The sequence below is a fragment of the Borostomias antarcticus genome (genome assembly GCF_949987555.1).
Source record: "Borostomias antarcticus genome assembly, chromosome: 11".
Classification (NCBI taxonomy): Eukaryota; Metazoa; Chordata; class Actinopteri; order Stomiiformes; family Stomiidae; genus Borostomias; species Borostomias antarcticus.
Genome location: NC_140244.1, coordinates 26,333,305 through 26,350,557, shown reverse-complemented (window position 1 = coordinate 26,350,557; position 17,253 = coordinate 26,333,305). Strand labels below are relative to the sequence as shown.

The 17,253-nt window shown below is 47.7% G+C and overlaps 2 protein-coding genes across 2 annotated transcripts in view; one reads left to right on the top strand and one right to left on the bottom strand.

Annotated features, from left to right (window-relative positions):
• The first annotated feature begins 14 nt into the window (after window positions 1–14).
• On the top strand, window positions 15–4,827 carry LOC311315256 (ER membrane protein complex subunit 3). The gene is made up of 9 exons (XM_084445877.1): window positions 15–157; window positions 393–576; window positions 1,507–1,564; window positions 1,730–1,823; window positions 2,505–2,609; window positions 2,899–2,980; window positions 3,463–3,542; window positions 3,667–3,749; window positions 3,949–4,827. The coding sequence occupies exons 2-9, from the start codon at window positions 422–424 to the stop codon at window positions 4,075–4,077; spliced, it is 786 nt and encodes a 261-aa protein (XP_084302003.1). The 5' UTR covers window positions 15–157; window positions 393–421; the 3' UTR covers window positions 4,078–4,827.
• A 436-nt stretch (window positions 4,828–5,263) lies between these two features.
• usp11 (ubiquitin specific peptidase 11) overlaps window positions 5,264–17,253 on the bottom strand; it is a 27,922-nt gene continuing 15,932 nt past the window's right edge. The window contains exons 13-21 of the mRNA XM_084445874.1: window positions 14,809–15,015; window positions 13,995–14,119; window positions 12,499–13,182; window positions 12,112–12,182; window positions 11,853–11,965; window positions 10,713–10,862; window positions 9,706–9,821; window positions 8,951–9,039; window positions 5,264–8,309 (exon numbers count right to left, since the gene is read on the bottom strand). Of these exons, the coding sequence (XP_084302000.1) occupies window positions 8,136–8,309; window positions 8,951–9,039; window positions 9,706–9,821; window positions 10,713–10,862; window positions 11,853–11,965; window positions 12,112–12,182; window positions 12,499–13,182; window positions 13,995–14,119; window positions 14,809–15,015 (1,729 nt within the window). The 3' untranslated portion in view covers window positions 5,264–8,135. The remainder of the gene's footprint in view (window positions 8,310–8,950; window positions 9,040–9,705; window positions 9,822–10,712; window positions 10,863–11,852; window positions 11,966–12,111; window positions 12,183–12,498; window positions 13,183–13,994; window positions 14,120–14,808; window positions 15,016–17,253) is intronic.

Sequence of the window (17,253 nt, the reverse complement as noted above, 5' to 3'; positions counted from 1 at the left end):
AACGTTAGCATGCTAGCCAGCTACCCACGGCTAGAAAACGTGTAGCAAGCTAACCCGCTATTAGCATCTATTTGATCTGCAAACTGCCAATGTCCTTCTGAGATGGTTGGCATCAGATTGAACAATACTCTATAGGCAGAGACAGTCTCGTCTGAAAGTAAGTTTACTCAGCATGAGCTATTTCTAACGTTAGCTAAGTATAGGCCCTGTCTAAAGTGAGCTAGTACAGGAAGTTTGAACTTGTCTCTGACTTGAGCCAGTGTGATCTGTTACACAATCCAGTAGCTAGACACCAGGGATGTGATGCACAGTTGTCAGTTGGTTGTTGTTGTTTTGTTGGTTGTTGTTGTTTTTTAACACAAAAAAAAACTGTTTTCTTTCCTTCTTCTCAGAATTTAGACCCTAAACCGAAGAGGGAAGAATGGCTGGTCCAGAGTTGTTACTGGACTCCAGTATCCGTGTGTGGGTGGTCCTGCCCATCGTCTTCATCACTTTCTTTGTGGGTATTATACGCCACTACGTCACCCAACTCCTTCACAGCGACAAGAAGGTCGACCTGGAGCAGGTCTCCGACAGGTGAGCGGGCAGCTGGGCACACTGCCATGTGTACTGTCATCAAGTGTGCTTAGTTTAGTCTTTGGATGATCCCTGGGACAAGTCCCCTTCGCCTTGTGTGTACCTCAAAAGGACACTTGTGTGTACCTCAAAGGACACTTGTGTGTACCTCAAAAGGACACTTGTGTGTACCTCAAAAGGACACTTGTGTGTACCTCAAAATGACACTTGTGTGTACCTCAAAAGGACACTTGTGTGTACCTCAAAAGGACACTTGTGTGTACCTCAAAAGGACACTTGTGTGTACCTCAAAAGGACACTTGTGTGTACCTCAAAAGGACACTTGTGTGTACCTCAGAAGGACACTTGTGTGTACCTCAAAAGGACACTTGTGTGTACCTCAAAAGGACACTTGTGTGTACCTCAAAAGGACACTTGTGTGTACCTCAAAAGGACACTTGTGTGTACCTCAAAAGGACACTTGTGTGTACCTCAAAAGGACACGTGTGTACCTCAAAAGGACACTTGTGTGTACCTCAGAAGGACACTTGTGTGTACCTCAAAAGGACACTTGTGTGTACCTCAAAAGGACACTTGTGTGTACCTCAAAAGGACACGTGTGTACCTCAAAAGGACACTTGTGTGTACCTCAGAAGGACACTTGTGTGTACCTCAAAAGGACACTTGTGTGTACCTCAAAAGGACACTTGTGTGTACCTCAAAAGGACACTTGTGTGTACCTCAGAAGGATTGGATAGGCAAAGCCAACGAGGTGGTAGAAGCTCTAACTGTGTCCCGTGGTCTGACTGTGGCATTGTCGCGACCTTGCGTCCGCCTGACACTTTGGGGATCTTCACACTAAACACATGGCTACCTAGGGTGAATGGGCTTATGATGGGATGTCTCCAGTTGGGATAGTAACGAGTCCTCACCTCAACTCTACCTCTGCAGTCAGGTGCTTCTGCGCAGTCGCATCTTGAGAGAGAATGGAAAGTACATTCCAAAACAGGTAACTGACGTCTGCTTCTCCTCGTCATGTACGGCACTCTTTAAATATCACTCTTTAAATATCACTCTTTAAATATCACTCTTTAAATATCACCCTTTAAATATCACGGGTGATTTTGTCTCCTGAGAAAGACCGACGCTCTCTCTCTCTCTCCCCCGACTGCAGTCGTTCGCCATGAGGAAGCACTACTTCAACGACGCAGAGACGGGCTTCTTCAAGAAGGTGAAGAGGAAGGTCGTCGCCAAGAACCCCATGACAGGTGAGCCGCGCGGAGACGAGGCGAGTTCAGCCTGAAAACGGCGTGCGCCGCTTTTGCTGCAGTTTCCGGGCTGAGCGACACGTTTTGTTTGGTGGGCGTTATCCAGCAAGCAGGGCGTTCCAGCGCACCACCGTTTCCGTTTCACTAAATGTTTAGCGACACTTTGTCAGGGCTGAACTCACCCTGTTTTCACCCTAGACTCTCATCCCCTCTGATAAATCTCCCTTTCTGTCTCTCTCCTCTCCTCTCCTCTCTCCTTCTCTCCTCTTCACCTTCATCATGTCCTGTCTGATAACTGTCCCTCTCCATGATTCTCTCTCCTCCTTCTTCCTCTCTCCCTTTCTCTCTCCTCCTCTCTCTCCCTCTCTCTCTCCCTCTCTCTCTCTCTCTCTCTCTCTCCCTCTCTCTCTCTCTCTCTGTCTCTCTCCATGATTCTCTCTCCTCCTTCTTCCTCTCTCCCTTTCTCTCTCCTCCTCTCTCTCCCTCTCTCTCTCCCTCTCTCTCTCTCTCTCTCTCTCCCTCTCTCTCTCTCTCTCTGTCTCTCTCCATGATTCTCTCTCCTCCTTCCACCTCTCTCTCTCTCCCTCTCTCTCCCTCTCCCTCTCTCTCTCTCCCTCTCTCTCTCTCCCTCTCTCTCTCTCTCTCTCTCTCCCTCCCTCCCCCTCTCCTCCGCCGTCTCAGACACCAGCATGCTGACGGACATGATGAAGGGGAACCTGACTAATGTTCTTCCCATGATCGTGATTGGAGGATGGATCAACTGGGCGTTCTCCGGCTTCGTCACCAGTGAGTTCTCGCCAACAGGAAGTGGCGTGGGAAGAGCGGTTACCCAGAATCCTTCAGTCAGATGTTATCCAGTTTCAGTTTGAAAGTGTTACCACAGACAAGTTGTGTGTGGATTTGTGTATGTGTGTTTGTTTGCGTACGTGTACGTGTGTGTGTGTGTGTGTGTGTGTGTGTGTGTGTGCGTGCGTGCGTGCGTGCGTGCGTGTGTGTTTGCGTACGTGTGAGTGTGTGCGTGTGTGAGTACGTGTGTGTGTGTGTGTGTGTAATGGTGTGTGATTGTGTGTCTCAGCCAAGGTTCCCTTCCCCCTGACCCTGAGGTTCAAACCCATGCTGCAGCGAGGGATAGAGCTGCTGTCTCTGGACGCCTCCTGGTACGCTCACACACACACACACACACACAGACACACACACACACTCACACACACACTCACACACACCATACAGTATTTCACACACACACACACACAAACACACACCATACAGTATCTCATACACACACACACACACACACTCTCACACACAGACACACACACACACCTACACACCTTACAGTATGAGATGTTCTGAGATATTCAGACTGTGTTGATTGTGTTCAGGGTGTTAATAATAAGATGTGTTGATTGTGTTCAGGGTGTTAATAATAAGATGTGTTGATTGTGTTCAGGGTGTTAATAATAAGATGTGTTGATTGTGTTCAGGGTGTTAATAATAAGATGTGTTGATTGTGTTCAGGGTGTTAATAATAAGATGTGTTGATTGTGTTCAGGGTGTTAATAATAAGATGTTCTGAGATATTCAGACTGTGTTGATTGTGTTCAGGGTGTTAATAATAAGATGTGTTGATTGTGTTCAGGGTGAGTTCGGCTTCCTGGTACTTCCTGAATGTGTTTGGACTGAGGAGCATGTACAGCCTCATACTGGGACAGGACAACGGTGAGCATAACACACACACACACACACACACACACACACACACACATATACACACACACACACGCACACACACACTCCTCCTCATCCTCTGTGGTGGGTGTTAACGTCTATGCCCCTCCTCCAGCTGCTGACCAATCCCGGATCATGCAGGACCAGATGACGGGTGCTGCCATGGCGATGCCCCCTGACCCCAACAAGGCCTTCAAGGTAAGGAGCTGCTCGTCTGTCACATGGTCTGGCGATGACGCCAAGGGGGTTATGGGTTTTGTAGTTTCAGGCCTCTGTAAGCGATGGAGATGTAGTCTTTTCTTCTAACGTCTCTGTCTCTCTACCTGTCTGCTTCTCCTCCACCTCTGTTTGGTCTCTCCTGTCTGTCCCTCTCCTGTCTTGTCTCTCTCTCTGTCAGAGTGAGTGGGAGGCCCTGGAGATCGTGGAACACAAGTGGGCCCTGGAGAACGTGGAGGAGGAGCTTATGTCCCGGGACCTCAACTTCAGTGGAATCTTCAGCCAAGAGTTGAAAACCGCCATGTTCTGATCCTGCGTCTTCTACTGCGGTTCTACTGCGGTTCTACTGGGGGGGTTCTAATGCCACTGAACTGGGATACAGTGTATCTTCTTAGTGGATCAAGAACCAGTAGGAAATATGTCTTAATGATCCTTCTGGTACCTCGACTATTTTTTTTGCCTAATATGATGAATAAAAAAACAGAACCGTTCAAATATATTTTGATCTCAAATGTCTAAAAAGTATTTAATGACTAATGTGTACTTGCTTGTTTTGAAGTGTAAAAGTTCGGAGAGGAATGGAGCAGCATGCTATTAATGTGTTGTGACTCCTGCTGAATGCAGTCACTGGTAGCCTTTTGGAAATGATCATCCGCGCTTCATTTAGATGCCTTTTGTGTTGTTTTGAGCATTTTTGATTTCAGATACAGTAGCGTGTGTGTCGTCTGTCCTCTGCACTGTTCCTAAGTGGCTTGTATGATCATCTGGAGTGTTATACACGTGTGTAAGATGACTTCCCGAGTTGCCTCCTGGGTTTGAGTTACGAGTCTGATTTGATTGTTTAGATTCATTCACTGCTGCTAAATTTCCTCACAATCTTCCTCCATTACTTCTGTCCTCCTCTCTCTGTCTTCCTGCCTCTCTCCCTCTGAACGTTCACTGTACCGACTTTGTGAGATAAAAGAGAGGAAGTGTCGATTTCATCTTCATGTCCTGATTGATGCCAGTAGGTCACATTTTTATCCACGCCATCCTTTGGAGATTTTCAAATAAAGGAACTCCTGTGAACCTGTTTGAAGGCTCGACTTCTTTTTGAACTCGGTTTAAGTCTCGGAACAAACGAAGATAGGCGGAGGGTATAATTCAACTTCTTTATTCGTGTTCAATTTCAAAGCAGCAGTTCTCACCACATCGTGTCAAAGCAACCTTGAGTAACAGGGAAGACTACGCGAGTAAAATGCCCATTTCCACACAGATATGAACATGGTTCCCATTGCTCAGCGCAAGCAGCCCCATACAGATGGATACATTGTGCTTGTTGACTTTCTCCAGTGTTTCTCAGGGTTACAGGAAGAAGGATCAGCAAGTTAAACCAACTAAGCTCTCCGTCTGTGTGATACTGATGTTAGTGGGGCTGACTCCGCCCCCCCCCGCCTCCTGGACTGCCCCCCTCGGAAAGAGCTTCAGTGATTCGACAATTATGGAGGAACAAGGAAGAAAATGAGTCCGTCAGCCAATCAGATGTTACCCAATCAAGATGCCAGCCAATCCCTTTGTAACTCTCGCTATCATAGCCAATCACATAATGTACAACCAGAGAGAATACTGTCCCATTGAAAACTCCAGGCACTGAATCCAATTACCCTCTCCTGAGTGCACAATGCTGCCAGGTGAGAAGACAGACAGTTTGAGACCGTTTGGTTGTTTGTCAGCGAGTCTACGGTGTTTCAGTGATCCAACAGACCCCCCCCATGCCAGTGCGCTGACAAGACGATGCAAGCCAAAGAGAGATACAAAAATTGTGCCTGTTTATATTGTTCTGTACCAATGACATTGTGACAGAATTGAAACAGAAGGATTGTCATTCTTCTGGGCCCGTATCAAAGCAGGAGTGCTGATCTAGGATCAGGTCCCCGGCCTCTCCATGTCATTTCATTCAGGCAGAGCTGGTCCGAGATCAGCGCTCGATCAATACGGGCCAAGGGTTCCGGCTTGTGTGGTACAGTTCTGCTGCTGCTGTTGTCAACATCAGAGAAAGAAGAGAAGAGAGGGGGAGTCGAAAATGGGGGAGGAAGGAGGAGGGGGGGGAGAAAGGGGAGCATGGAGGACGGGCGGGGGGGACTAGTAGGAGATGGACAGAAGAGGTCCAACAGTCCAACACAAGCTGACCTGCACAGCTCAGCACACGGTACCGTTAACCAACCCGCGACCAGCTCTCGTAGTTACAGTAGCTTAACTCGGGTCAGGACTTGGGGTCCATTTGAATACTTCGTCAACGCATCCCTCCTCCCTCCGGGCCAATCACAGACCTGATATGACTGGACTGCTATACCTGTGTTGGCGATGGCAGGCTTACACCCATCCCGCCACGTTCAGGCCGAGAAGAGAGGAAGGAAAGAGGAAGGTTTAGACGATACAAAGCAGCCTCTGTATCCTGATAACGCTCAGGTAACAGAGACAGAGATCATGGAGTCGAGGGGAACGCCGTGTAAAAGTGTAAAATCTATCTCATGCCTATAATAATCAATATCATCATTTATTCATATCAAAAGATGAGTGTACAATAAAATATTCCATCTATTATTAACAAGTTAAAGTAAATGAAATCACCCGCCCCCTGCTCCACCCCCAGATGAGCACAGATAATACATTTATTACAAATACAAAAATACTGTACAGGTGGGCATTTAAAAACCAAAGAGCTCTGCCCGAAAAGCACTTCTCTGCATTCTCACACAGCTTCGCATTTAGAAATTGCACAGAACAGAAGACAAAACACACAAAAAAAGAAGGTCTTATCTAAATGTGTGATAGATTCACTTACCCTAAAACAATAGAAATATCATTTGAATTTGAAAAATATGCCTCTGTCAATGCCCTGCACCCATTAATATGTCCTCAGTATGGTGGATATAATAGTGGAAAAGCTGATCAACAGTACGTGGGAGGTCTCCAGAAGCAGTAACGTTATGCGTGCGCGCGTGTAGAAGTGGTCAAACTCAGCTCTGAGAAATCAATTAAAAAATAAATAATGGATCCAGAGAAACAATTAAGGATAAACAAAGCTATCATAAGCTCCAGCTGTGCTGTATATATAGATCTATCCTGTCCAATACTGAGGTGCTGTGCCCTCCCGCCCCTCCCACGGGAAGCACAGCAGCGGTTCCTCCCCCGGTCATCAAGAGCTCTGTGGCACCGACGCGCCGCCACACCGCCTACCAACGTGACGCTGGGTCAGCAGACTGTCTGGTGGGTGTGGTGGAGGTCAGAGGTGAAAGGCCATGTTGTTTCTAGCAATGAAACCCAGACACACACACACACACACACGTATGTCCCGGCCCATCCAGACTAAGGCCCCGTTTGAATCCCCTACAGAAGGATCCTTCTCTCCTCCCCGTGTCCTTGCCGTTGACCTCTGATCGGACATGATTGGAACGGTGAAAACGCCCGCTTCTCTACGCGGCTGGCACCAATCCAGGCGTGTCAGATCAGTGATTTTTCCAAGGAAGGCAGGGAGGAAGGGAGGAAGGAAGGAAGGAAGGTCATGAGGAAGGGGTTGATCTTCATACGCTCCTTGGCAGGGTACATTGATAGGAATGGGGTCTGTCTGACTGTTGCTAACAGTAACAGACCTTAACACCCTATGGTATTCATACGCATCACTAAAGCTGGCTTCAACAGCCAAGACCATTTTAAGCTTTTTTTTTTTCTTTTTTTTTTTTAATGAAACTGTAATGTTCTAAAAGCGCCCGTGTGGAAAGTGGAAAGTTCTAAAACTGTCGTTTTCAAGACTCAACACGTCAAAATCGGATGGACAGTCTCCAAACGTTCTGAAACCAGCGTCTGGTTGCGTCAGCTGCTGTATCTGAACTCTGCTTAAGAGAGCTGACTCTCCTCCAGCTACTCTGAGATCCCGAGCCAAGCAAAACCATCATCATTCTCATCTTCATCACCAGGTTCCGTCGCGTCATTCTCGACATCGGATCCGCTCCCGTCGGTATTTCTCTCTAAAGAAACAGAAGCATGAATATCATCCCTCTCTCCACGACGCCTCCTCCCCTGCCTGAGATTCGAACCCCTGCCTCTCTCTCTCTCTCTCCATTCTCTCTCTCTCTCTCCATTCTCTCTCTCTCTCCCTCTCCATTCTCTCTCTCTCTCCTCCAAATCTCTCTCCCTTCCTCCCTCGCCGTCTTCTCTCCCCGTTCTCCGAACCAGAGGCAGGGGGCTTCAAGTGTTTTTGGAATAGAAAAAAAAAAAGAAAACAAACAATACAGCAAAATCAATATAAAACCCCCAGAAGGCAAACCAGCAAGTCCTGCCTCAAACAGAAAAAAAAAGAGAAGATAATAATAATAAAATTAATCTGCTTCAGTCCGTTTCCATGGTGACGCAGGGCGTGGCGCCGTCGGCGGCGTCGTGTCGGGGGGGCGTGACGTCGTTAGCGGCCTGGGCGGGGGAGGCGGAGCCCTCGGCGGGGGCGGGGAGGGTGGGCTGGCGGATCTTGTCCTGTCGCTGGTAGAAGAGGAGGTAGGCAGCGTTGGTCTGGAGCAGGAGGAGAGGGAGGGGGGAGGAGGAGGGAGGAGAGAAGGGGAGAGAGAAAGGAGGGAGGGATGGAGGGAGGAGGAATGAGAAAGAGAAAGGAGGGGAGGAGAGGTGAGAGAGGGGGTGAGAGAGGAGGGAAGGAAGGAGGGCAGAGAAAGGGAGAGGAGGAGAGAAGGGGAGAGAGGAGGGAGGGAAGGAGGAAGGAGAAAGAGAGGGGAGGAGAGGTGAGAGAGGGGGAGAGAGACGAGGGAGGGAGGGAGGAGGGAGGAGAAAGAGAGGGGAGGAGAGAAGGGGAGAGAGAGGAGGGAGGAGGAAGGAGAAAGAGAAAGGAGGGGAGGAGAGGTGAGAGAGGGGGAGAGAGAGAAGGGAGGGGAGGAGGGAGGAGAAAGAGGGGAGGAGAGGGACATCGTGTTATTACCCCTCTAATTCAGTTTAGGATCACCTTCATAATAATGAATAAAGTGAGTTACAAATGATGTAGAGTAGATTTAACACAGACAGGCAGGCACACGGTTCAGATACTTGGCATGGAATCAGATCTCTCACACACACACGCACACAAACACACGCACACACACACACCACACACGCGCACACACGCACACACACACGCACACCACACACACACACACACGGCTCACCACAATCTGTTCCTCCCTGGCGTAGGTCACCTTGCTGTCATCAAAGTAGTACCACTGACCGTTATCCTTGTTCCTGGCATAGCTGGTGTCTGGAGAGAGAGAGAGAGAGAGAGAGAGAGGGAGAGAGAGAGGGAGGGAGAGAGAGAGAGAGAGGGGGAGAGAGAGGCAGAGAGAGAGAGAGGGAGGGAGAGAGACAGAGAGAGAGAGAGAGGGAGAGGGAGAGAGAGAGAGAGGGAGGGAGAGAGAGAGAGAGAGAGAGGGAGGGAGAGAGGCAGAGAGAGAGAGAGGGAGGGAGAGAGACAGAGAGAGAGAGAGAGGGAGAGAGAGGGGGAGAGAGGGAGAGAGAGAGGGATAAAGAGAGAGACAGAGAGAGATAGAGAGAGACAGAGAGAGAGGGAGGGAGAGAGAGGGAGAGAGGGAGAGAAAGGCAGAGAGAGAGAGGAAGGGAGAGAGAGAGAGAGAGAGGGAGTGAGAGAGAGAGTGAGGGAGAGAGAGAGAAAGAGAGAGAGAGGGAGAGAGAGACAGAGAGAGAGAGAGAGGGAGAGAAAGAGAGAGAGAGTGAGAGAGAAGGGCAGGTAAGTGGAGAAGCAGAGGGTGAGAGAAAGAAGAAGACACGTCAGCCTGCAGATAGAATCAGTCTATCCAGTCACCCTCAGTCACTCTCATCCATTAACAGCGTCATGGCAGACAGAGGTATTACTGGAGATCTAGCTTTAGTCATAACGGGGACTGATCCGTATCAAACATCATCTTACAATGTCCGTCTCTGAGTCCTCCGTAGTGATTGGACACGCCGATCAGGTCGTAGCAGCTGGGAGGCTCCCCATTGGTCAGGCTCTTCCTCAGGAGGCAGCCAGAGAAGTCCAGGTGTCTGCAGCACACAGCGATCAACCGTTAATACTCAATATCATAATTAGAGCTGGGTATCGATTCGAATTTCAAGAATCGATTCGATTCTGATTCACAAGGTTCAAAATCGATTATCTCGATTCGATTCAATATCGGTTGGTTAGTGTTACTAAAACCTGTTTTTTTAGCTGTAACCTTAATTACATGACTGCCAAGTTATGCAACACATCAATACAAGGGCTGGGTATCAATACTGATTTCCAAAAATGAATGAATGAATGAATCATTGAATGAATTAATGAACTATTCATTCCTTCATTTATTAATTCATTCATTAAATAAAAGATCGATTTTGGGATTCATGAATCGATTCTGAATCATTTGATTCAGAATCGATTTTTTAAACCCAGCCCTAATCATAATCAATACATGACCACAGACGATGGTCTACAGATGGTCAACCAACTATCAAACATGATCCACTATCAACACGGTGTTTGTTGCATCTCAGCAGAGTTGCAGCTGATAGTTTACTGATGACTTAGCGCCTGTACTGCATATAACCTCAACATGAAGCGTTTCAACCACTAAAACTCAGTAGAACCCAGCAGTGCACCGGTAGAACCCAGACAATAGAACCCCCTTAAGCAGAGGAACACTAGAACTCAACAGAGAAACACTATAATATCCAGTAGAACCCAGCAGTGCACCGGTAGAACCCAGACGGTAGAACCCCCTTAAGCAGAGGAACACTAGAACTCAACAGAGAAACACTATAATACCCAGTAGAACCCAGCAGTGCACCGGTAGAACCCAGACAGTAGACTATAATACCCAGTAGAACCCAGCAGTGCACCGGTAGAACCCAGACGGTAGAACCCCGTTCAGAGCGCTGGCGGAAGCAGAGGCCTACCTGAGCGGGAAGTCCACGATGATGTCCAGCTTCTCCCGGGAGTACTTGGTGTAGGAGAAGCGCTTGAGGTGGATGATCAGCACCTCCGGCAGGGACCACAGGTCCAGCTTCTTGGTGGCCAGCTGGTGCTTCTTACACAGGGGGCAGTACCTGGAGCACGCGCACAAAAAACATCACACACACGTGAGCGCACGGCACACTTTAAATTCGCACTGAAACGGACGCTACGTCCGACCCCCAGACCCGTCAGAGGAGGTGGAGGAGGAGGAGGAGGAGGGGGGCGGAGAGGAGGAGGAGGAGGGGGGCGGAGAGGAGGAGGACGAGGAGGAGGAAGAGCTGTACCAGACCCAGGCCAACGGCATGAGCGACAGTAATGTGATCTACTTATCCTCTGATTATACTGACTTTTACTCTGTACTGGTTCTGTAGTAGTGTACTACTAGTTATAGAGGCATATTTTCTGCTTTTTTGTTCCAACAACTTCTAGGTTTAATCCTTGCATATCAGAGCAGTCAGAGAGCCTTGTCTCGCATCAAAGCAGAATATTAATAATAAATAATAATTATTAATGTTGCACTGAAACGGACTTTGAGATCATCTAACTTCCGTAGTTTGACGTATTTCCGACGCAAACAAGCTATGAGGGTGGGACATATGTTTAGAGGAATTTGATTGGAACATTGACAAGTGGACGGGTTTTAAGAACTTTAGACAGATTCGATAGAAGGATAGCGTTGATTGGCGGGTGGATGTTGTGAGATTGGCCTAAAATCTAAGGTACCTGTTGTCGTCATTGCACGTGACCTACCGTTTTCCAGGAAGTAAGAAATTATATACTTTGATATAAGATTACAACAAAAGTAGAATTTTGTAATTTGTTTGGCATACATCGTTGAATAGGTGAACACTATGACCAATTATGTGAACCAAAATGAGACAGAATGTTTTTTTCATTTCAGTGCGACTTTAAATACACGATGTGAACGTACATGAAGACGATGCCGCCACACAGTCTACTGTACGTTCAAACCATAATGGATTATCCAAGCAACCCGAGTCTTCAGCGTGAGGTGTGTGTGTGTGTGAGAGAGGTGTGTGTGTGTGTGTGAGAGAGAGGTGTGTGTGTGTGTGTGTGTGTACCAGGGGTTCTCCTCCTCCAGGGTCTCGACGGTGGTGAAGAGCTCGATACACTCCTGCAGCTGCACCCTGGTCTGCTGCTGAGACACCTCCATGCTGCTGTGCTTCACGTATTTCTGGGGGGGGGGGTATAGGTAGGGAGAGAGGTGTGAGAGAGGGGGGGGACAGAGAAAGGGAGTCACATTCAATCCATTCCAGTGCTGTGCTGTGCTGCCCCCTAGGGGTGGGGTCTGTAGGCCCCTCCCACGCTCTGGACACACACCTCTGCCTCGTTCTCGTTGTAGAACTTCTTCTTCATGTCGGGGTCCCAGTCTATGGCCACGTAGGGCTGGGCTGAGGGGGGGGGGACGCGCACACACACACACACACACACACACGCACGCACACACACACACACGCACACGCGCACACACACACACGCGCACACACACACACACACGCACACACACACACACGCACACACACACACACACACACACACACACACACACGCAGTAATGTCAAACCATATATCACAGCTCCCTTCTCCATGGTATGAGTCTCACAGATGAAGAACACCGCCTCCGCCTCCCACCCCGACCCCCCGTCCATCTGTTTGTGATGTGTGTGTGTGTGTGTGTGTGTGTGTGTGTGTGTGTGTGAGCCTCACAGCTGAAGGAGAATGCTGTGCCGCCCTCTCCCATCCCTCTCTCGGTGGTGCCGTTGGAGTTGACCGCCTGGATGGAGAAGAGCTGCTTCCTGCGTTTGGATTGGCTGCTCTTTCTCTTCCCCTGCCTCTGGTTGGTCAGCGAGCAGGAAGTACACGCCTCCTTCACTTCCCCTTCCTCCTCGTCTTCTGCCGTCTCAGTGGGCTGCTGCTGTTGGTCTGCCCCCCGGAGGCCATCCACTGGTACTGCAGCAGTGGCGTTAGCGCTAGCACTAGTACTGCCATTATCAGTGCTGGCAGCATTAGCATTAGACCGAGCATTAGCAGTGACGTCAGCCTCTGTACTGTCATTCCCACTGGCTTTAGCGCTAACAGCTGTGCTAGCATTAGCAGTAATGCTAGCATCAGCACTGCCATTACCACTGGTTTTATCAATAGCATCGGAGCTAGCGTTAGCATTAGCAACGACGTTAGCGTTGGCGCCGCTGCACGAGGCAGGGTGGTCGTCCTCCGCCCTGGACCCGATGTAGGCAGCCTCTCCTGCGTGGGCGTGGTCAAGCTGTGGAGGGGCGGGGACAGGGCGTGGCCGGGTCGCTACGGAGCCGTCTGGTTGGGCGTCGCCCTGTCCGCCATCACAGCAGGCTTGTCTCTGGGAGGGGCCTGCGGTCTCAGTGTCTTCACCCTCGTCTGGGAACAGACAGAAACCACCACCGTGTCAGACCAGCTACACTGGGAACAGGACTACTGGGAATTCAACATCTAAGACATACAGCCATTACTTTACACATTACTATTATTATTATAATATTACTATATTAAAGTCGCACTGAAATGAAAAAAGAAATCCGTCCCATTTTGGTTCACATAATTGGTCATAGTGTTCACCTATTCAACGATGTATGCCAAAAAAATTACAAAATTCTACTTTTGTTGTAATCTTATATCAAAGTATATAATTTCTTACTTCCTGGAAAACGGTAGGTCACGTGCAATGACGACAACAGGTACCTTTGATTTTAGGTCAATAATCTCACGACATCCACCCGTCAATCAACGCTATCCTTCTATCGAATCTGTCTAACGTTCTTAAAACCTGTCCACTTGTCAATGTTCCAATCAAATTCCTCTAAACATATGTCCCGCCCTCATAGCTTGTCTGCGTCAGAAATACATCAAACTACGGAAGTGAGACTGGTTTCAGTGCGACTTTAATAATAATTATTTATTATTAATATTCTGCTTTGATGCGAGACACGGCTCTCTGACTGCTCTGATATGCAAGGATTAAACCTAGAAGTTGTTGGAACAAAAAAGCAGAAAATATGCCTCTTTAACCAGTAGTACAGTACTAGTACTACAGAATCAGTACAGAGTAAAAGTCAGTTTCTACAACGGAGAGTTTGGATACTTGATTCTGATTGGCTAGCAGCTGTGGTAAAATACTCTGTAACCCTAATCTTCTAACAAGTGCCATGAGTAGTTTGGACATAATCACATACCGTCGCTCACGCCGTTGGCCTGGGTCTGGTACAGCTCTTCCTCCTCCTCGTCCTCCTCCTCTCCGCCCCCCTCCTCCTCCTCCTCCTCCACCTCCTCTGACGGGTCTGGGGGTCGGACGTAGCGTCTGCGGACACACAACCAGGAAGTCAGGGTTACGTTAGTCTGACGCACAGGATGGATGTTTGTGAGTTCATCCTCTTATCTGGAATAACAGGCAACACAGCAGCTGTGTTGTATAGTTGTGTAAAGTGCTGTGTTGTCTTGTATAATATTAGCGCAGTATAGCTGATACTTGTTGTCTAGTGCTGCTGTTGTATAGTGTTGTTTTGCTGCAGGCTGTGTGGATGTTTTTGTGTTGTCGATTAATCGATTAATCGATTCTGAATCAAATGATTCAGAATCGATTCATGAATCCCAAAATCAATCTTTTATTTAATGAATGAATGAAGAAATTAAGGAATGAATAGCTCATTAACTCATTCAATGATTCATTCATTCATTTTTGGAAATCAGTATCGATACCCAGCCCTAGTATTGATGTGTTGCATAACTTGGCAGTCATGTAATTAAGGTTACAGCTAAAAAAAACAACAGGTTTTAGTAACACTAACCGAATCAATATTGAATCGAATCGAATTGAATCGTGATAATCGATTCTCCACCTTGTGAATCGGAATCGAATCGATTCTTGAAATTCGAATCGACACCAAGCCCTATCTGATACTTGTTGTGTAGTGCGGTTGTAGTGTTGTATTGCTGCAGTGCTGTGTGGATGTTGTTGTTGTTATTGTTGTGGTGGTGTTGCAGACTCACGCCAGCCTCTGCAGGAAGATGTGGTAGAGGGCGTCTCGGGTGCACTGGCTGCGCAGCACGGCCATGAGGAGCGGGTGTCCGAACAGGGAGGTGCCGTAGCTGCTGCTGCCCGAGCCGTAGTCCCGGTAGTGGGAGCGCTCCCTCAGGTACAGCGCCAGCACCACCTCCTCTCCGTCCTCCTCCACCGAGCCACTGCTCAGCTCGTACCTGCACACGCACGGGTTGGAGGTCCGAAAACAAAAAGAAAATAAAGAAAAAGAAGTTCCGAGAAGCTGAGCTCCTGAACAAAATTCCAAAGATCCACAGGTTACTGAACGTAAACCAACGATGCTGCAACCGGTCGTCTGTCTCTGACATCCGCCGCACCGCTGGGAGGAACAACGTGCCAGATCTAGGTACTTATATAGATATATATATATATATAATATATATAAAAAGCTGATATTTGAGGGATAAGTCAATTGTCTATAATGGGTATAATGTTAGTAAATGGTAAATGGACTGCACTTATATAGCGCTTTTCCACCTTAGTGGCACTCAAAGCGCTTTACAATGGCCTCTCATTCACCCATTCACACACACATACCAATGGCGGTAGCTGCCATGCAAGGTGCTAACCTGCTCATTGGGAGCAATTTGGGGTTAGGTGTCTTGCTCAAGGACACTTCGACATGTGGACAGTCGGAGCTGGGATTCGAACCACTGACCCTTCGATCACTGAACGACCCGCTCTACCAACTGAGCTACAGCCGCCCTAGTAATATAATGACAATGAAGAGTAGAGCAGAGATTTTAGCTAGCTAACGTAGCCTACCTGCCTAATCTAAAGCTAATTTAGCAAGCGATGCACGGAACCTGTATTGGACGTGGTTGGTAGGAATTCAGTGATGTAATTGCCTCATTGACTTCTCAGCTCGAAAAAGCAATGAGGTCAGTTCTCACCCACTGCTCTGAATGTTAATGTCTGATGTCTGAGGCGACATGTTTAGGTCCGTTTGGTCAATCACTTGGATTTACTTATTGCAAAGACAACATTCTGATTTGAGTACTATGATGCGGTGGTGTTATTTTGAGTATGTAGCTGTGTTAATCGCTGGTGTGCGTGTGTGTGTGTGTGTGTAGTGTGTGATGAGGGTAGGCCTAGAAATGGCACCATCTGTGCTTTCCTTCTTCGGTTATGTTGAAAGTATGCATGTCGAGAGCTTGTATGAGGCCATTTAAGGTAACTGACTGAATTTTATTTGATGTGAAATATGCCTATACAGTATACAGACTGACTATTCTGCCGTTGTGTGGATAAAATAAAGGCACTTTGTCTGGATAAAATAAAACTGAAGCATTGTAGCAGGTGTACAAGCAGGCAGGGGTGAAAATTAACTTTTTGGCTCACGGTGAGTCACCTGCCAAGGGGACTGTAGATGAAAAAATCTACCGGCCAAGTATTTTTTTTTTTTTCAGATAGCCTTCCGAAATCTAGTCGCCAATTGGAAATGTTACCTGCATTTGGCCGGTGGCAGGTGTTCATTTTCAGCCCTGAAAGCAGGTGTATAAGCACTATACTACCATGGGAGACATTACATGTTGGGGGGGAGGTCTTAAACTACACTTGGTCAAAGCCCACATTGTCTTAATCCGGCCCTGCACAGAGACACACACACACACACACACACACACACACACACACACACACACACACACACACACACACACACACACACACAGGTTGTATACACACACAGATGAACACACACACAGGTTATACACACACACACACACACACACACACAGGTTATATACACACACACACAGGTTATATACACACACAGATGATCACACACACAGGTTATATATACACACACACACACACACACACACACACACACAGGTTATATACACACACACACACAGGTTATATACACACAGATGATCACACACACAGGTCATATATACACACACACACACACACACACACACACACACACACACACATACACACACACACAGGTTATACACACACACAGGTTATACACACGCACAGATGAACACACACACACACACAGGTTATATACACACACAGATGAACACACACACACAGGTTATATACAAAAACACACGCACACACAGGTTATATACACGCACAGAAACACACACCAAGGTTATATACACACACAGATAAACACACACCAAGGTTATATACACACACAGATAAACACACACCAAGGTTATATACACATACGGGTTATATACACACACACAGGGTATATATATATAGTACACACACAGATGAACACACACATTCAACGCATCTAGTAGCCCCACACCCACCTAGACACCTAGACGTAGAGCAGGCTAGTACGATGCTGATCGGACATCTCTAGAAATATATAACCTCTGCCTGTCAATGTCTTGCTGTGTTTTTATCTGTGAATGGGGATTTATGGGCTG